General features: G+C 43.2%; 1 protein-coding gene across 1 annotated transcript in view; it reads left to right on the top strand.

Moving 5' to 3' along the window:
* The window catches only part of LOC115135075 (disintegrin and metalloproteinase domain-containing protein 12), a 162,834-nt gene that overhangs the window by 42,311 nt on the left and 103,116 nt on the right, over positions 1-17,407 (top strand). The window contains exon 2 of the mRNA XM_029669330.2: positions 15,332-15,453. Coding sequence (XP_029525190.2) covers positions 15,332-15,453 — 122 coding nt within the window. The remainder of the gene's footprint in view (positions 1-15,331; positions 15,454-17,407) is intronic.

Raw genomic sequence — 17,407 nt, 5'->3', positions numbered from 1 at the left:
TCACTCCCCGTCCCTGAGAGAAGAAGTCTGTTTGCTTGTTGCCAATTTTAACCACACATTTGTTTTTAGTGTACATTGGTTTAATAAAATCATATGTTTTCCCTCCAATACCACTTTCTATTAGTTTATAAAAAAGACCTTCATGCCAAATTGAATCAAATGCTTTCTTGAAATCTACAAAACACGAGTAGATTTTGCCTTTGTTTTTGTTTACTTGTTTATCAATTAGAGTGTGGAAGGTGTAAATGTGGTCTGTTGTACGATAATCTTTTAGAAATCCAATCTGGCTTCTGCTCAGGACCTTGTTTTTGTCAAGGAAATGATGTAGTCTGCTATTTATAATACTGCAGAGAATTTTCCCCGAGTTGCTGTTAACGCAAATTCCTCTGTAATTATTTGAGTCAAATTTGTCTCCATTTTTATAGATTGGTGTGATCAATCCCTGGTTCCAAATATGGGGGAAAATACCTACAGTGAGGATAATGCTGAAGAGTTTGAGTATAGCCAATTTGAATTTTTGATCTGAATATTTGATCATTTCATTTAAAATACCATCAGCACCACAGGCCTTTTTCGGTTGGAGAATGCATAGTTTTTCCAATAATTCTTCTTCTGTAATTGGGGTATCCATATGATTGTGATAGTCTTTGACTGCTGATTCGAGGATTTGTCATTTTTCTTGTGTATCTTTTTGTTCTGGGCTCTTTGTTTCTGTTTCTCTCTCTCTCTCTCTGTTGTACTCTCTTTTTCTCTCTGTTTTTCTCTCTCTGTTGTACTCTCTCTCTCTCTGTTTCTCTCTCTCTTTCTCTCTCTCTCTCTGTTGTACTCTCTTTTTCTCTCTGTTTCTCTCTCTCTGTTGTACTCTCTCTCTGTTTCTCTTTGTCTGTCTTTCTCTCTCTCTCTCTCTCTCTCTCTCTCTCTCTCTCTCTGTTGTACTCTCTTTTTCTCTCTGTTTCTCTCTCTCTGTTGTACTCTCTCTCTGTTTCTCTCTGTCTTTCTCTCTCTCTCTCTCTCTCTCTCTCTGTTGTACTCTTTCTCTCTCACTCTCTTTCGCTCTCTCTCTCTGTGTTGTACTCTCTCTCTCTCTCTCTCTGTTTCTCTCTCTCCTTCGCTCTCTCTAAGTATCTCTCTCTGTTTTTGTCTCTCTGTTTCTGTCTTTCTCTCTCTCACTCTCTTTCTCTCTGTTGTACTCTTTCTCCCTCTCTCTCTCTCTCTCTCTCTCTCTCTCTCTCTCTCTGTTGTACTCTCTTTTTCTCTCTGTTTCTCTCTCTCTGTTGTACTCTCTCTCTGTTTCTCTCTGTCTTTCTCTCTCTCTCTCTCTCTCTCTCTGTTGTACTCTTTCTCTCTCTCTCTTTCGCTCTCTCTCTCTGTGTTGTACTCTCTCTTCTCTCTCTGTTTCTCTCTCTCCTCGCTCTCTCTCTCTCTCTCTTTTTGTCTCTGTTTCTGTCTTTCTCTCTCTCACTCTCTTTCTCTCTGTTGTCCTCTTTCTCCCTCTCTCTGTTCTCTCTCTCTCTCTCTCTCTCTGTTGTACTCTCTTTTTCTCTCTGTTTCTCTCTCTCTGTTGTACTCTCTCTGTTTCTCTCTGTCTTTCTCTCACTCTCTCTCTCTCTCTCTCTGTTGTACTTTCTCTCTCACTCTCTTTCGCTCTCTCTCTCTGTGTTGTACTCTCTCTCTCTCTCTCTCTGTTTCTCTCTCTCCTTCGCTCTCTCTCAGTATCTCTCTCTGTTTTTGTCTCTCTGTTTCTGTCTTTCTCTCTCTCACTCTCTTTCTCTCTGTTGTACTCTTTCTCCCTCTCTTTCTCTCTCACTATCTCTTTCGCTCTCTCTCTGTTTCTCTCTCTGTTTCTCTCTCTGATGCATATAATACAATGGGTGAAATGTTTACATATAATTCCAAATGTTCCCAAGGAAGATCAAGCGTATGAAGGAGAGATGATAGATGCTGCATGCAAACACAATCCTTCAATTTGCACTCTCCCACACTCGGGCACACACACACACACACACACACACACACACACACACACACACACACACACACACACACACACAGGCGACTTCTCATCATATATTAACACCATGTAATTACCAACATTTTCAGTGTGTGAGAGACGAGGGAACATATGAATAGAGGGGGAGTCGTGTTAGAGCTAGAGTGTTGAAAGCTTTATTAGAAGACGTCTGCTTGACTTACATTTTATTGTGTTTTTTTAATTGCACTCTAACCGCAGAATGTGGCTGCTGTTAAACACTCACACTGTCACGGTTTACACGCACCACTAAAACAAACAAACTACTGTAGAGGCATGGTTAAATATCTTATAAAAACAGGACTCATTTTGTGCTGTTGATAGGATATGAACAACAGTGGATAAATGGAGTTTGAGCCATCCTGGGAGCACAGTCTACTGTTGGACAGTCTGATGCAGCAATCAAATGTGGCGTTGTCGTCAGACTGGTTTTCAAAGAGAGTCCCATTAACCGGAGAGAGAGAGAGTGACAGAGTGACGAGCTCTCCTGCTATGATGAGAAGGAAAATAGAAATCACACAAACTCCGTAGTTCCCTACTGTAGGCTCTGACTTCTCAGACTTCCCATGATCCTGCCTCCCGGTGGCATTTCCAGACAGAAAACCCTTCTAGTGTATAGCAGTAGAGTTCAGAGAACATGAGGAACAACAGTTTTATTGTGTTTACTGGTAGAGTTGTGGTTCCCAGAGCCTCACATTGATGATAGTAGGGCTTTATCACCAGTCCTTAGGCCTCCCTCCCCCTGTTCCGCCCTCCATCCCTCCACCTTTCCTGGGGCTAGTATTCCCAGCACTTCCTCCTTGGCCACACAGGCCCTACTGGGTCTGCTATCATGTGAGCACGCTCTGTGTGGACCTCAGAGGGCCCAGACGACAGTGGTTTGTGAGTGGCTACAATATATTTCCCACACTCAGCTTGAAGTCAGTCAGACAATATACCATACATATAATAATAAAAGAATAATAAAAATATATGTATTTTATAGACAATGTCAAAGTCGCTTTAAAAACACAAACAAAATGACTATTTAACAAAACAAATCTGGCAGTTTTTGATACTCTTCCACCACTTCAACTTACATATATATATATATATATATATATATATATACAGTGGGACAAAAAAGTATTTAGTCAGCCACCAATTGTGCAAGTTTTCCCACTTAAAAAGATGAGAGAGGCCTGTAATTTTCATCATAGGTACACTTTAACTATGACAGACAAAATGAGAAAAAAAATCCAGAAAATCACATTGTATGATTTTTAATGAATTTATTTGCAAATTATGGTGGAAAGTATTTGGCAGCATTGCCTTTAAATTGTTTAACTTGGGTCAAACATTTTGAGTAGCCTTCCACACGCTTCCCACAGTAAGTTGGGTGAATTTAGGACCATTCCTCCTGACAGAGCTGGTGTAACTGAGTCAGGTTTGTAGGCCTCCTTGCTCGCACACGCTTTTTCAGTTCTGCCCACAAATTTTCTAAAGGATTGAGGTCAGGGCTTTGTGATGGCCACTTCAATACCTTGAATTTGTTGTCCTTAAGCCAATTTGCCACAACTTTGGAAGTATGCTTGGGGTCCTTGTCCATTTGGAAGACCCATTTGTGACCAAGCTCTAACTTCCTGACTGATGTCTTGAGATGTTGCTTCAATATATTCACATAATTTTCCTGCTTCATGATGCCATCTATCTTGTGAAGTGCACCAGTTCCTCCTGCAGCAAAGCACCCCCACAACATGATGCTTCTTCACGGTTGGGATGGTTTTCTTCAGCTTGCAAGCCTCCCCCTTTTCCTCCAAACATAACGATGGTCATTATGGCCAAACGGTTCTGTTTTTGTTTCATCAGACCAGAGGACATTTCTCCAAAAAGTACAATCTTTGTCCCCATGTGCAGTTGCAAACCGTAGCCTGGCTTTTTTATGGTGGTTTTGGAGCAGTGGCTTCTTCCTTGCTGAGGGGCCTTTCAGGTTATGTCGATATTGGACTCGTTTTACTGTGGATATAGATACTTTTGTACCTGTTTCCTCCAGCATCTTCACAAGGTCCTTTACTGTTGTTCTGGGATTGATTTGCACTTTTCGAACCAAAGTACGTTCATCTCTAGGAGACAGACGCGTCTCCTTCCTGAGCAGTATGGCGGCTGCGTGGTCCCATGGTGTTTATACTTGCGTACTATTGTTTGTACAGATGAGCGTGGTACCTTCAGGCATTTGGAAATTGCTCCCAAGGATGAACCAGACTTGTGGAGGTCTACAATTTTCTTCTGAGGTCTTGGCTGATTTCTTTTGATTTTCCCATGATATCAAGCATAGGTGCACTGAGTTTGAAGGTAGGCCTTGAAATACATCCACAGGTACACCTCCAATTGACTCAAATGATGTCAATTAGCCTATCAGAAGCTTCTAAAGACAGGCTGTTTAATGGCACAGTCAACTTAGTGTATGTAAACTTCTGACCCACTGGAATTGTGATACAGTGAATTATTAGTGAAATAATCTGTCTGTAAACAATTGTTGGAACAATTACTTATGTCATGCACAAAGTATATATCCTAACCGACTTGCCAAAACTATAGTTTGTTAACAAGAAATGTGTGGAGTTTTTGAAAACGAGTTTTAATGACTCCAACCTAAGTGTATGTAAACTTCTGACTTCAACTGTACATGCATGCATACATACATACATACATACATACATATTTTTGTCCATTCAAATAACATCAAATTGATTAGAAATACAGTGTAGACATTGTTAATGTTGTAAATGACTATTGTAGCAGGATCTTTTATCTTTTTCTCAGGATCTTTTGATATTTTATGTAATATCTACATAGGCGCACAGAGGCCCATTATCAGCAACCATCACTCCTGTGTTCCAATGGCACGTTGTGTTAGCTAATCCAAGTTTATAATTTTAAAAGGCTAATTGATCATTACAAAACCCTTTTGCAATTCTGTTACGTTAGCACAACTGAATGCATTCAACTGAAATGTGTCTTCCGCATTTAACCCAACCCTTCTGAATCAGAGAGGTGCGGGGGGCTGCCATAATTGACATCCACGTCTTCGGCGCCCGAGGAACGAATGTCAGTCAATTCGGAAAATTTCAAGAACTGTGAAAGTTTCTTCAACTGCAGTCGCAAAAACCATCAAGCTACCACGACTCCAGATATGACCCGGATACAGACACAGGAGGCGGATAGTTTGATTCTCCGAATATTTAATATAACAGCGGAATTGCTGCAGCAATGCATTGAAAGTGTGATCCTGGCGTTCCCGCCAAGGTCTGGAGTCCTTTCATAAGGTTTTGAAGTAGCTCCTCGTGTCTTCCAATGGTGGCTCCTTGGGAGGAGACAGCGTTGCAAAGCTGGTCTGAGTCTGCTGGATCAGTCATGGCCAGTTCGTACTATCACGATTTTCAGAATATTTAATATAACAACGGTGCAGGCAAAAGGCACGTCGAGGGCAGGCAGAGGTTCGTAAACCAGGTCCGAGTCGGGCAGGTACAGGACGGCAGGCAGGCAGAAAGGTCAGAACCGGGAAGACTAGAAAATAAAAACTTGAAGAGGAGAAACGGGAAACATGCTGGCAAGACCTGACAAAACAAGACGAACTGGCAACAGACAAACAGAAAATGCAGGTATAAATACACAAGGGATAACAGGAGACAAACGGCTGTAAGACAGAGGTTTAGTCCTAGACGCATGAAAAGTGGGATGTATACGGAGGGTGCTGGGCAACACAAGACCAACAGCAGTGGGGCTAAGGATTTTAGAGATGGGGAAAGGGCTGATAAAGCAGGGAGAAAGTTTGCGGGACTGCACCCGAAGGGGCAGATCCCGAGTAGAAAGCCGTACCCTCTTCCCGAGATGATAGCAGGGAGCAGGGGTCCGGTGGCTGGAGGTGGTCTTGAGAAGAACGGACCGGACTCTCCAGGTACGACAACAGCTGTGGTCAAGCAGGGAAGAGAGTTGCGGGTGTATTCTACCCGCACAAGTTGCTGGCTCCAAGTGGTGGGGTTGGCGGAGACGATGCAAGAAGAGCCGTCTCCAGGTCCTGATTGGCTCGCTCCCACTGGCCATTAGACTGGGGGCGAAAACTGGAGGATAGGCTGGCTGACAACCTAATGAGGGTGCAGAACGCCTTGCAGAACCGAGACGAGAACTGAGGACCGCGATCGGAGACCATGTCAACCGGAAGTCCATGGATCCTGAAGACCTGTTGCACCATGAGCTGGGCTGTCTCCTTGGCAGAGGGTAACTTGGAATACCTATCCACCACTGTAAGGATAGCGGTGTTGCCATATGAGTGCAGCTGCACTCATACATAAAATTCGATTTGATTTGACAGAGGGAGACCAGTGACGAAGTCCAGGGACATATGAGACCAGGGGCTGTGAAGAGCAGGGAGTGGTTGAAGGAGTACAGCCGGAGCTTGTCGTGGAGTCATATTCTGTGCACACACAGTGCAGGCGACAGCGAATGTGGAGACGTCAGGAACCATGGTGGGCCACCAAAATTGTTGTCGGATGAAAGCCAGGGTTCGACGGGAGCCAGGATGGCAGGTCAATATAGAGAGACAAACATCCGGTTCTATCCCCCCCTCCTCCCCGAGTCCAGCTGGGAACGCTGTGCCTTACAGACCAGGCTCTCTATACCCCAGATGACTGCAGCCGGTATGGAGATTGGTCTCGGGTTAGAGGGTGTAGCAACGGGGCTATACAGGCGTGAGGACACGTCAGGCTTCACAATATTGGACTCAGGGCGGTAGGAGATAGTGAGTCCTTTCATAAGGTTTTGAAGTAGCTCCTCGTGTTTTCCAATGGTGGATCCTTGGGAGGAGACAGCGTTGCAAAGCTGGTCTGAGTCTGCTGGAACAGTCATGGCCAGTTCTTATTATCACGATTCTCAGAATATTTCATATAACAAAGGGGCAGGAAAAAGGCTGGTTGAGGGCAGGCAGAGGTTCGTAAACTAGGTCAGAGTCAGGCAGGTACAGGACGGCAGGCAGGCTCAGGGTCAGGACAGGCAGAAAGGTCAGAACTGGGAAGACTAGAAAATAAAAACTTGAACAGGAAACATGCTGGTAAGACCTGACAAAACAAGATGAACTGGCAACAGACAAACAGAAAACGCAGGTATAAATACACAAGGGATAATGGGGAAAATGAGAGACACCTGGTGGAGTTTTGAGACAAGCACAAGACATGTGAAGCAGATCAGGGTGTGAGGACCACCACTCATGAGGATCTCCACAGGAAGGAAGACCCAGAGTTACCTCTGCTGCAGAGGATAAGTTCTTTAGGGTTAACTGCACCTCAGATTGCAGCCCAAATAAATGCTTCACAGAGTTCAAGTAACAGACACATTTCAACTGTTCAGAGGAGACTGTGTGAATCAAGCCTTCATGGTCGAATTGCTGCAAAGAAATCACTACTAAAGGACACCAATAATAAGAAGAGACTTGCTTGGGCCAAGAAACACAAACAATGGACTTAGAACCGGTGGAAAAACTGTCCTTTGGTCTGATGAGTCCAAATTTGAGATTTTTGGTTCCAACCGCCGTGTCTTTCAGATGCAGAGTAGGTGAGCGGATGATCTCTGCATGTGTGGTTCCCACTATGAAGCATGGAGTAGGAGTTGTGATGGTGTGGGGGTGCTTTTATGGTGACACTGTCTGTGATTTATTTTTCAACAGGACAATGACCCAACACACCTCTAGGTTATGTTAGGGCTATTTGACCAAGAAGGAGAGTGATGGAGTGCCTCATCAGATAACCTGGCCTCCACAATCACCCGATTGTCGTGTTGGATGAGTTGGACAGCAGAGTGAAGTAAAAGTAGCCAACAAGTCCTCAGCATATGTGGGAACTCTTTCAAGACTGAAAGCAGTCCAGGTGAAGCTGGTTGAGAGAATGCCAAGTGTGTGCAAAGCTGTCATCAAGTCAAAGGGTGGCTACTTTGAAGAATTTAAAATATAAAATACATTTTGATTTGTTTAACACTTTTGCTTCCTACATGATTCCATATATGTTATTTCATAGTTTTGATGTCTTCTCTATTATTCTACAATGTAGAAAATAGTCCAAATAAAGAAAATACCCTGGAATGAGTAGGTATGTCCAAACATTTGACTGGTACTGTATATTTATTTATATAATTATTATTTTTATATATATATATATATATATATATATATATATATACTCTGTCTGTTTGTATACTCATTCCCCTTGACCCATTCCATATCTTGTTGGGTTACAGTCTGCATTCTGTCACGTGTGCTCCGTCTCCAGCCTCTAGTGCACCTGGCTGCTCGTTATGGGGCACACCTGTCACCATCATTACTCGCACCTGCATGTCATCACACCTGGACTCCATCACTTCCCTGATTACCTTCCCAAAATATGTCACTCCCCTTTGGTTCCTTCCCCAGGTGTTATTGTTTCAGTTTCATGTCTGTGCGTTGTTCGTGTTTCTTGTTTTGTATTATGTTGCGTTTATTTACAAAAACACTTACTCCCTGAACTTGCTTCCCGACTCTCAGTGCACATTATTACAGAATAAAGCCTCACCTATGGGAAGCATCAGTGTTTAAAAAATAATAGTAATTCTGTCAGGTGGAATGACGTCGGGTCCGGGAGCCGCTGCAGGCTTTCTTGTCTCAGCCGGATCGCCAGGCTCCCCTGCCTCTGCCGGCTCGTCGGGCTTGCATGCCTTCGTCAGATAGCCCGGCTCCACTGCCTCTGCCAGTCTGTCAGGTTCCTGCGTCCCAGCCAGTGACAGGTTCCTGCGCATCAGCAGGGGTGACCTGTCCACTCCTGATCCCTGGGATCGTCCCTTTGGTTGGTGTCCTGCGGCTGGAGCCGAACACGCCGTGGAGGGGATACCGTCAGATATGTTTTCTCTCCGGCGCTCTAGGTCACCATGCTCCTGCGTCTCAGCCAGATTGACGGGTTTCCTTCACCTCTGCAGAGGTGTCCGGTCCGCTCCTGTTTCCCGGGATTGTCATTTTGGTCGCCTTCCTGCAGCTGGAGCCGCGTGTCAGGTAGGGGGTACTGTCACATGTGCTCCGGCCTCTAGGTCACCAGGCTGCTCGTTATGGTGCACACCTGTCACCATCGTCACACGCACATGCGCATCATCAGACTCACCTGGACTCCATCACTTCCCTGATTACCTTCCCTATATATGTCACTTCCTTTGGTTCCTTCCCTAGGCGTGATTGTTTCAGTTTCATGTCTGTGCGTTGTTTGTGGTTCTTGTTTTGTATTATGTTGCGTTTATTTATTAAAACATTCACTCCCTGAACTTGCTTCCCGACTCTCAGCGTACATCATTACACATTCAAAATGGATTAAATATATTTGTTTCTCACCCATCAACACACAATACCCCATAATAACAGTGAAAACAGTTTTCAACTCTCTCGGCAAGTTTCTAAGAGCTTTGCACAACTGGATTGTATAATTATTCTTTTCAAAATTCTTTACATTTTTTGTTTTGCAGATTCTCTGTAATGAGTGCATACATTTTAATACTTTTTTCGCACTGGTCCCCCGTTGGAATCGAACCCACAACCCTGGCGTCATGCTCTACCTACTGAGCTACACAGGACAAATTGGTTATTGATCATTGCAAGACAACCATTTAAGTCTTGCCATAGGTCTTGCCCTTTTTCGTGATATCCAATTGGTAGTTACAGTCTTGTTCCATCGCTGCAACTCCCGTATGGACTCGGGAGAGGCGAAGGTCAAGAGCTGTGCATCCTCCAGAACAAAACCACACTACTTCTTGACACACTGCCCGCTTAACCCGGAAGCCAGCTGCACCAATGTGTCGGAGAAAACACTGGTGACTGTGTCAGCTTGCATTGCGCCCGGCCAGGCGCATGCATTGCCTGGCCAAACCCTCCCCTAACCCGGCAGACACCGGGCCAATTGTGTGCTGCACCATGTGTCTCCCAATTGCAGTCGGCTGCGACAGCAGCTGTACTCGAACCAGGATCTCTAGTGGTACAGCTAGGACTTTGATGCAGTGCCTTAGACCACTCCACCACTCGGGAGGAACTGCCTTAGATTTTCAATCAGATTTCAGTCAAAACTGTAACTTGGCAACTCAGGAACATTCACTGTCTTCTTGGTAAGCAACTCCAGTGTAGATTTGGCCTTGTGTTTTAGGTTATCGTCCTGATGAAAGGTGAATTAATCTTTCAGTGTCTGGTGGAAAGCAGACTGAACCAGGTTTTCCTCTAGGATTTTGCCTGTGCTTAGCTCTATTATGTTTATTTTTTATGCTGAAACACTCCCCAGTCCTTAACGATTACAAGCAAACCCATAACATGATGCAGCCACCACTATGCTTGAAAATATAGAGAGTGGTACTCAGTAATGTGTTGTATTGGATTTGCCCAAAGCATAACACTTGGTAATCAGGACAAAAAGTTTGTTGCTTTGTCACATTTCTTGCAGTATTACTTTGATGCCTTGTTGCAAACGTTGTTGCAAATGTTTTGGAATATTTGTATTCTGTACATGCTTCCTTATTTTCACTCTGTCAATTAGGTTATTATTGTGGAGTAACTACAAATGTTGTTGATCCATTCTTAGTTTTCTCCTATCACAGCCATTAAACTCTGTACCTGTTTTACACTCACCGTTGGCCTCATGGTGAATTCTCTGAGCAGTTTCCTTCCTCTCTGGCAACTGAGTTAGGAAGGATGCCTGTATCTTTGTGGTGACTGGGTGTATTGATACACCATCCAAAGTGTAATGAATAACTTTACCCTGCTCAAAGGGATATTCAATGCCTGCTTTTTATTTTACTCATCTACAAATAGATGCCATTCTTTGTGAGGCATTGGAAAACCTCCCTGGTCTTTGTGGTTGAGTCTGTGTTTGAAATGCACTGCTCGACTGAGGGACCTTACAATTAACTGTATGTGTGGGGTACAGAGATGAGGTAGTCATTCAAAAATCATGTTAAACACTATTATTGCACACAGAGTGAGTCCTTGAAACGTATGACTTGTTCAGCAAATTATTACTCCTGAACTTATTTAGGTTTGCCATAACAAAGTGGTTGAATAGTTATTGACTCAAGACATTTCAGCTTTTAATTTTTAATGAATTTGTAAAAATGTCTAAAAACATAATTCAACTTTGATATTATGGGATATTATGTGTAGGCCAGTGACAAAATATCTACATTTTATCCATTTCAAATTCAGGCTGTACAGTCAAGGGGTGTGAATACTTTTTGAAGGCACTGTACGTACTCAAATGGACAGCTTTCTCAAGTACTGCATTTTCTGTGTGTGTCTAGCTTGTCTAACTAGCTAACTGTGTATTACCCCCGGTGAATTCACATTACTAGGAGGGTAAAGAAGTTTTTTCGATGCTAAAAATAATAGATTTACAATAGGACAAAACATTGTGGGAGAAAGAGCTTCATATTGATTCCTAGTATAACAGAATAAGAGCTTTAATGTACAGCACAGCAATAGGTTGGTTGGTGCAGTAGTGCTGTTGAGAGATATTGGTAAAGCTGTGTTCCCGGTGAGCTGTGTGAAACCATCCATTATTGATGTTGTGTCTGTGGTCTTACTGCAGAACAGATACCCTTTGGGGACACCACTGTTTCACAGTAGAATAATAGAGCTTGCATTGTGTTTGGAAAAGGCAATATCAAAGGTAATATGTCTACAGTGCTGTACAATTTGTCTGAGGGCCTCTTTATTGTCTTTAAAAAAAATGGATCTGTGTCGTAGTTCTATTTAATGTGAATGTTTTTTTTTACCAACAGTAGGTCAGTTTGGTTCACTCAAGTAAACTAAAACCCTTACATAAATGGGGCACTTAGTGTGTAATACATTTAAGGTAATTTAACCTCTTGCTCCTACCTGGCACGCAGGCGTCCCATCTAGAGCTCTGGAAATGCAAATGCGCTACGCTAAATGCTAATAGTATTAGTTAAAACTCAAACGTTCATTAAAATACACATGCAGGCTATTGAATTAAAGCTACACTCGTTGTGAATCCAGGCAACAAGTCAGATTTTTAAAATGCTTTTCGGCGAAAGCATGAAGCTAATATCTGATAGCATGTAACACCCCAAAAGACCCGCAGGGGACGTAAACAAAATAATTTGCATATTCGGCACTACACAAACCGCACAATAAAATATAAAACATTGATTACCTTTGACCATCTTCTTTGTTGGCACTCCTAGATGTCCCATAATCACTATTGGGTCTTTTTTTCGATTAAATCGGTCCATATATAGCCTAGATATCGATCTATGAAGACTGTGTGATAAACAAAAAAAAATAGCGTTTCATAACGTAACGTCATTTTTTAAAATTAAAAAAGTCGACGATAAACTTTCACAAAACTCTTCGAAATACTTTTGTAATGCAACTTTAGGTATTAGTACACGTTAATAAGCGATAAAATTCATCAGGAGGCGATGTAAATTATATAGGTGTCCGTCTGGAAAAAAATGTCCGGAGAAATCTCGACCAAAACATCCGGTCGGAGACCGGAGGGAATCGGTTCCCTTGTGTCGGTTTGACCAAGAATCAAAGCCGAAGCAAATGACAAGACTCTAGACATCGTGTGGAAGCTGTAGGTACTGCAACCTCAGCCCCATTTAATTTCGATCGCCTATAACAATGGGTTGAATCAAATCAAATCAAAATCAAATTTATTTATATAGCCCTTCGTACATCAGCTGATATCTCAAAGTGCTGTACAGAAACTCAGCCTAAAACCCCAAACAGCAAGCAATGCAGGTGTAGAAGCACGGTGGCTAGGAAAAACTCCCTAGAAAGGCCAAAACCTAGGAAGAAACCTAGAGAGGAACCAGGCTATGTGGGGTGGCCAGTCCTCTTCTGGCTGTGCCGGGTGGAGATTATAACAGAACATGGCCAAGATGTTCAAATGTTCATAAATGACCAGCATGGTCGAATAATAATAAGGCAGAACAGTTGAAACTGGAGCAGCAGCACAGTCAGGTGGAAGTTGAAACTGGAACAGCAGCATGGCCAGGTGGACTGGGGACAGCAAGGAGTCATCGTGTCAGGTAGTCCTGGGGCATGGTCCTAGGGCTCAGGTCAGTTGAAACTGGAACAGTAGCATGGCCAGGTGGACTGGGGACAGCAAGGAGTCATCATGTCAGGTGGTCCTGGGGCATGGTCCTAGGGCTCAGGTCCTCCGAGAGAGAGAAGGAAAGAGAGAAGGAGAGAATTAGAGAACGCACACTTAGATTCACACAGGACACCGAATAGGACAGGAGAAGTACTCCAGATATAACAAACTGACCCCAGCCCCCCGACACATAAACTACTGCAGCATAAATACTGGAGGCTGAGACAGGAGGGGTCAGGAGACACTGTGGCCCCATCCGAGGACACCCCCGGACAGGGCCAAACAGGAAGGATATAACCCCACCCACTTTGCCAAAGCACAGCCCCCACACCACTAGAGGGGTATCTTCAACCACCAACTTACCATCCTGAGACAAGGCTGAGTATAGCCCACAAAGATCTCCGCCACAGCATAACCCAAGGGGGGGGCGCCAACCCAAGTGAAGTGGCGGATGGATATATTTTTCCATTTTCAGTGATCAGATTTTCCTGCACTTTTCGATGAAACGCACCTTCTGTTATAGTCACAGCCGTGATTTAACCAGTTTTATAAACGTCTGAGTGTTTTATATCCACACATACTAATCATATGCATATACTATATTCCTGGCCTGAGTAGCAGGGCGCTGAAATGTTGCGCGATTTTTAACAGAATGTTCGAAAAAGTAGAGGGTCGACTTAAGAGGTTAAACAATAGAGCAGGTTTCCCCAAATGCTATCGATTTTTGGGGGGTTGGACATAAATGTCTGTAAAACAACAAAAGCAAATCAGTGATTTTAATTTTGGAAATCTGTTCCAAAGTATTTCCATCCATAATAGCGAGATATATGTGATCGTATACAAATGTAAGCAAGGTTTGGAAAAAGTATGTTTTAGTCAAGTATTATACACTATATACTGTACACAAGAGTATGTGGACACCCCTTCAAATTAGTGGATTCGGCTATGTCACCCACACCCGTTGCTGACAGGTTTATAAAATCGAACACACAGCCATGTAATCAACAGACAAAAATTGGCAGTAGAATGACCTTACTGAAAAGCTCAGGGATTTTTGTTGGGAGAAACCCAAGAAATGGGTTTCCATGGCCGAGCAGCCGCACAAAAGCTAAGATCACCATGTGCAATGCCAAGCATGTAAAGCTCACTTCCATTAGACTCTGGAGCATTGGAACTGCTTTCTTTGGAATGATGAATGAAGCTTCACCATCTGGCAGTCCGATGGACGAATCTGGGTTTGGCGGATGACAGGAGAATGCTACCTTCCCGATTGCATAGTGCCAACTGTAAAGCTTTTTTTCATGGTTCTACTAGGCCCCATAGTTCCAGTGAAGGGAATCTTAATGCTACAGCATACAATGGCATTCTAGACGATTCTGTGCTTCCAACTTTGTGCCAAAGGTTTGGGGAAGGCGCTTTCTTGTTTCAGCATACAAATGCCCTCTCACACAAAGCGAGGTCCATACAGAAATGGTTTGTCGAGATCGGTGTGGAAGAACTTGACTGGCATGCACAGAGCTCGGACCACAACCCCATAGATCACCTGCGGGATGAATTGGCACGCCGACAGCGAGCCAGGCCTAATTGCCCAACATCAGTGCCCGACCACACTAGTGCTCTTGTGGCTGAATGTTCCAACATCTAGTGGAAAGCCTTCCCAGAAGAGTGGAGGCTATTATAGCAGCAAAGGGGGAACCAACTCCATATTAATGCCCATGATTTTGGAATGAGATGTCTGACGAGTAGGTGTCCACATACTTTTCAGTCTACAAATTGTTTGTAATTATTTTCGCCCCCCTGATCATCTGCTCAAAAAAAATCACTATTCAATAGAGCAACACATTTGACTTGAGGTGGCCTGAAGGTAAATGATGAAACAATCACATGTTCAAAAGACTAACATTTTAAGTATGATAACAATGTTATGTCATTCTCCATAATCTCATGGTTGACTGCCGCCACTACCATTGAAGTCAGGTGTTATGTAATTCTCATTATACAGTAATATACATGCTCTCAGTTAGGCCTCCTCAGGTCAAGTGATAGCAGTACTTAACAGAGACCAGATAGACTCGCGCCAACCATACCCACTCAGTACAAACCATTTCCATTGATTACATCACATCATTAATCACTGTTATTGATCTTTTAACAGGGAAAAGCTTGGACCAGAGTGTGCTGCACAGTGCTGTCCCTAAGCCCCAACGCTATGACACCACGGTACCTCTCCTGCTGGAAGGGCGGCAGCGCAAACCACTCAGCCAGCTCAAGTCCAGGGTAAATATTCATAAAGTGGCCACTTAGCGGCCTTGGCTAATGCTAATAAGCTGCTCCTACTATAGCTCAGCCAAGCGCAGATGCTAGCCTGCCTGCTCACTTGCATCAGGTCTCCTGTGTTGTTCCAGTCGTGAGCTCCTAATAATTCCCCATTTCTGTTTATCCTCGGCTGATTCCCCTTTCTGCTTTTTCCTCAAAGCTCGCTCCCTACGGCGTTGAATGGCCCCTCTGTTGTTTGTTTAGTATGAGCTAGGCCCTGAGGCTCCACACACTGTGAAATTATTCCCCCAACTCGCCAGGCTCCTATACTCTACAAATCAGCAGTGCATGAAAAGCAACATTTTGAAATGGTTTACCACTGGCAGAAGACTGCCTTTTTTCCCTTAAAATGTCTGGTTTTGAAACAAAGTCAGGTAGCAACCGGATTTGAAACCATCTAACCATTGTGCCCAAATGTATTGTAAGGGTGAGCGTAGTTGCAGATGGCTAGCAAATGCACCCTAACACTTGTTATCCTTGACATACCAGAACTGTAAGCAAAGATATACAAGACCTATTAGACTTTCTTTCTATGAACCATGTGTAATGCCTGAAATCCATTGAGTTATTAAAACCAGGTAAATCAGCACATTTAATCTCTGCTATTACATGGGGTCTCTAACCAATTAAGCATGTTCTGCATTTGAGTATCTGGTTTTAGGGTATATTAGGGCAGCTTCAGACGGGGAAACCCGATGCGTTCAGCCCACTAGGACTTGGGGAGAGAAATACATTTTTGAAATCCGGGATCCCCCACCTTCACCATAGGGAAACCATTCCCGACAAGGGAAACGCGTGGGTGTTGAGTAGTACTCCCAGAATATTTAAAACAGCCATGGCTTTCCAAGATTTATCCCTCAGATTATACATGAGTGGATAGGTTTTTCCTAGCTGGAGGAAATACCACACCCTCTGAGGGGGTGGTTTTTTTTCTATGTTAGTGTCTCAATTACACACTCTCCCTGAATACTGAACTTGTGCTTTACTTGGCTGACATGGGGAGGGTATTAGCAAATCAACAAAATCTCTGAAATGAGAAGGAGTCATGAGAGCTGTCAGTGATGCACCAGTAATTCATCAGAATGTGTTATATTATAGCTTTGTCTGGAACAATGAAGAGATTCTAGTTATTTAGTTTGGACAGAATTTTGGTGAAAGTTAATTAAATTTTATTAGAGAGGTATTCCATTGTCATGACACTACATAATCAATTGAGTTTGACAACAATGTGTATTTGTATAGCTCACGAGCCAGCTGTTATAGCCATGTTGACCATTCCAACATATTATTGAGTTTAACAATGATTGAGTTGGTTATTTTATCAGAGATGATACCAAACTCATTTTTCCTTCCACCCCTTTAGTTTTTATTGAACTGTTCCCGGTGCCACAAGAAGTAGCAAGCCAATATCTTGGTGGTGGTGAGTCAGGACAATTGGGTGATGACCTGACATGAACCGCCCTGCTTTCTAAACCACAAATGGACCCACAAACTATACAACTCTATGCACAAGGACTACTTTTAACAATTTCTACTGAACATTTGACAAAAACACGTTCACTTGAAGATCAGTGCAGATACAACATTTGTAACAGAATGACTGCACCAACAGCACAAACCGTCATTTGATTACCAAACTTTACATCTGCACAGTTCAAGTAAATATGTTTTTGTAAACTTTTCTGTGGACATTGTTAAATAGTGTTGTATGGTTTGTTTAGCTTTGCAGTCTTTGGTTTTTGTTTGGCATAAGTGAAAAATACGAGTCTCAGTATCACTCTGTTACGATGGATTTGCCCTTATCTGACTGGGACAAAATACTGGTTGTTCTGTCTCTGCCTGTCTATCTTTATCTCTGCCTGTCTGTCTTTCTTTATCTCTGCCTGTCTATCTTTATCTCTGCCTATCTGTCTAT

Source organism: Oncorhynchus nerka, linkage group LG10 (assembly GCF_034236695.1).
Source record: "Oncorhynchus nerka isolate Pitt River linkage group LG10, Oner_Uvic_2.0, whole genome shotgun sequence".
NCBI lineage: Eukaryota > Metazoa > Chordata > Actinopteri > Salmoniformes > Salmonidae > Oncorhynchus > Oncorhynchus nerka.
Note: the sequence above shows the minus strand (reverse complement) of the source record. Positions and strands in the feature narration are given on the sequence as shown.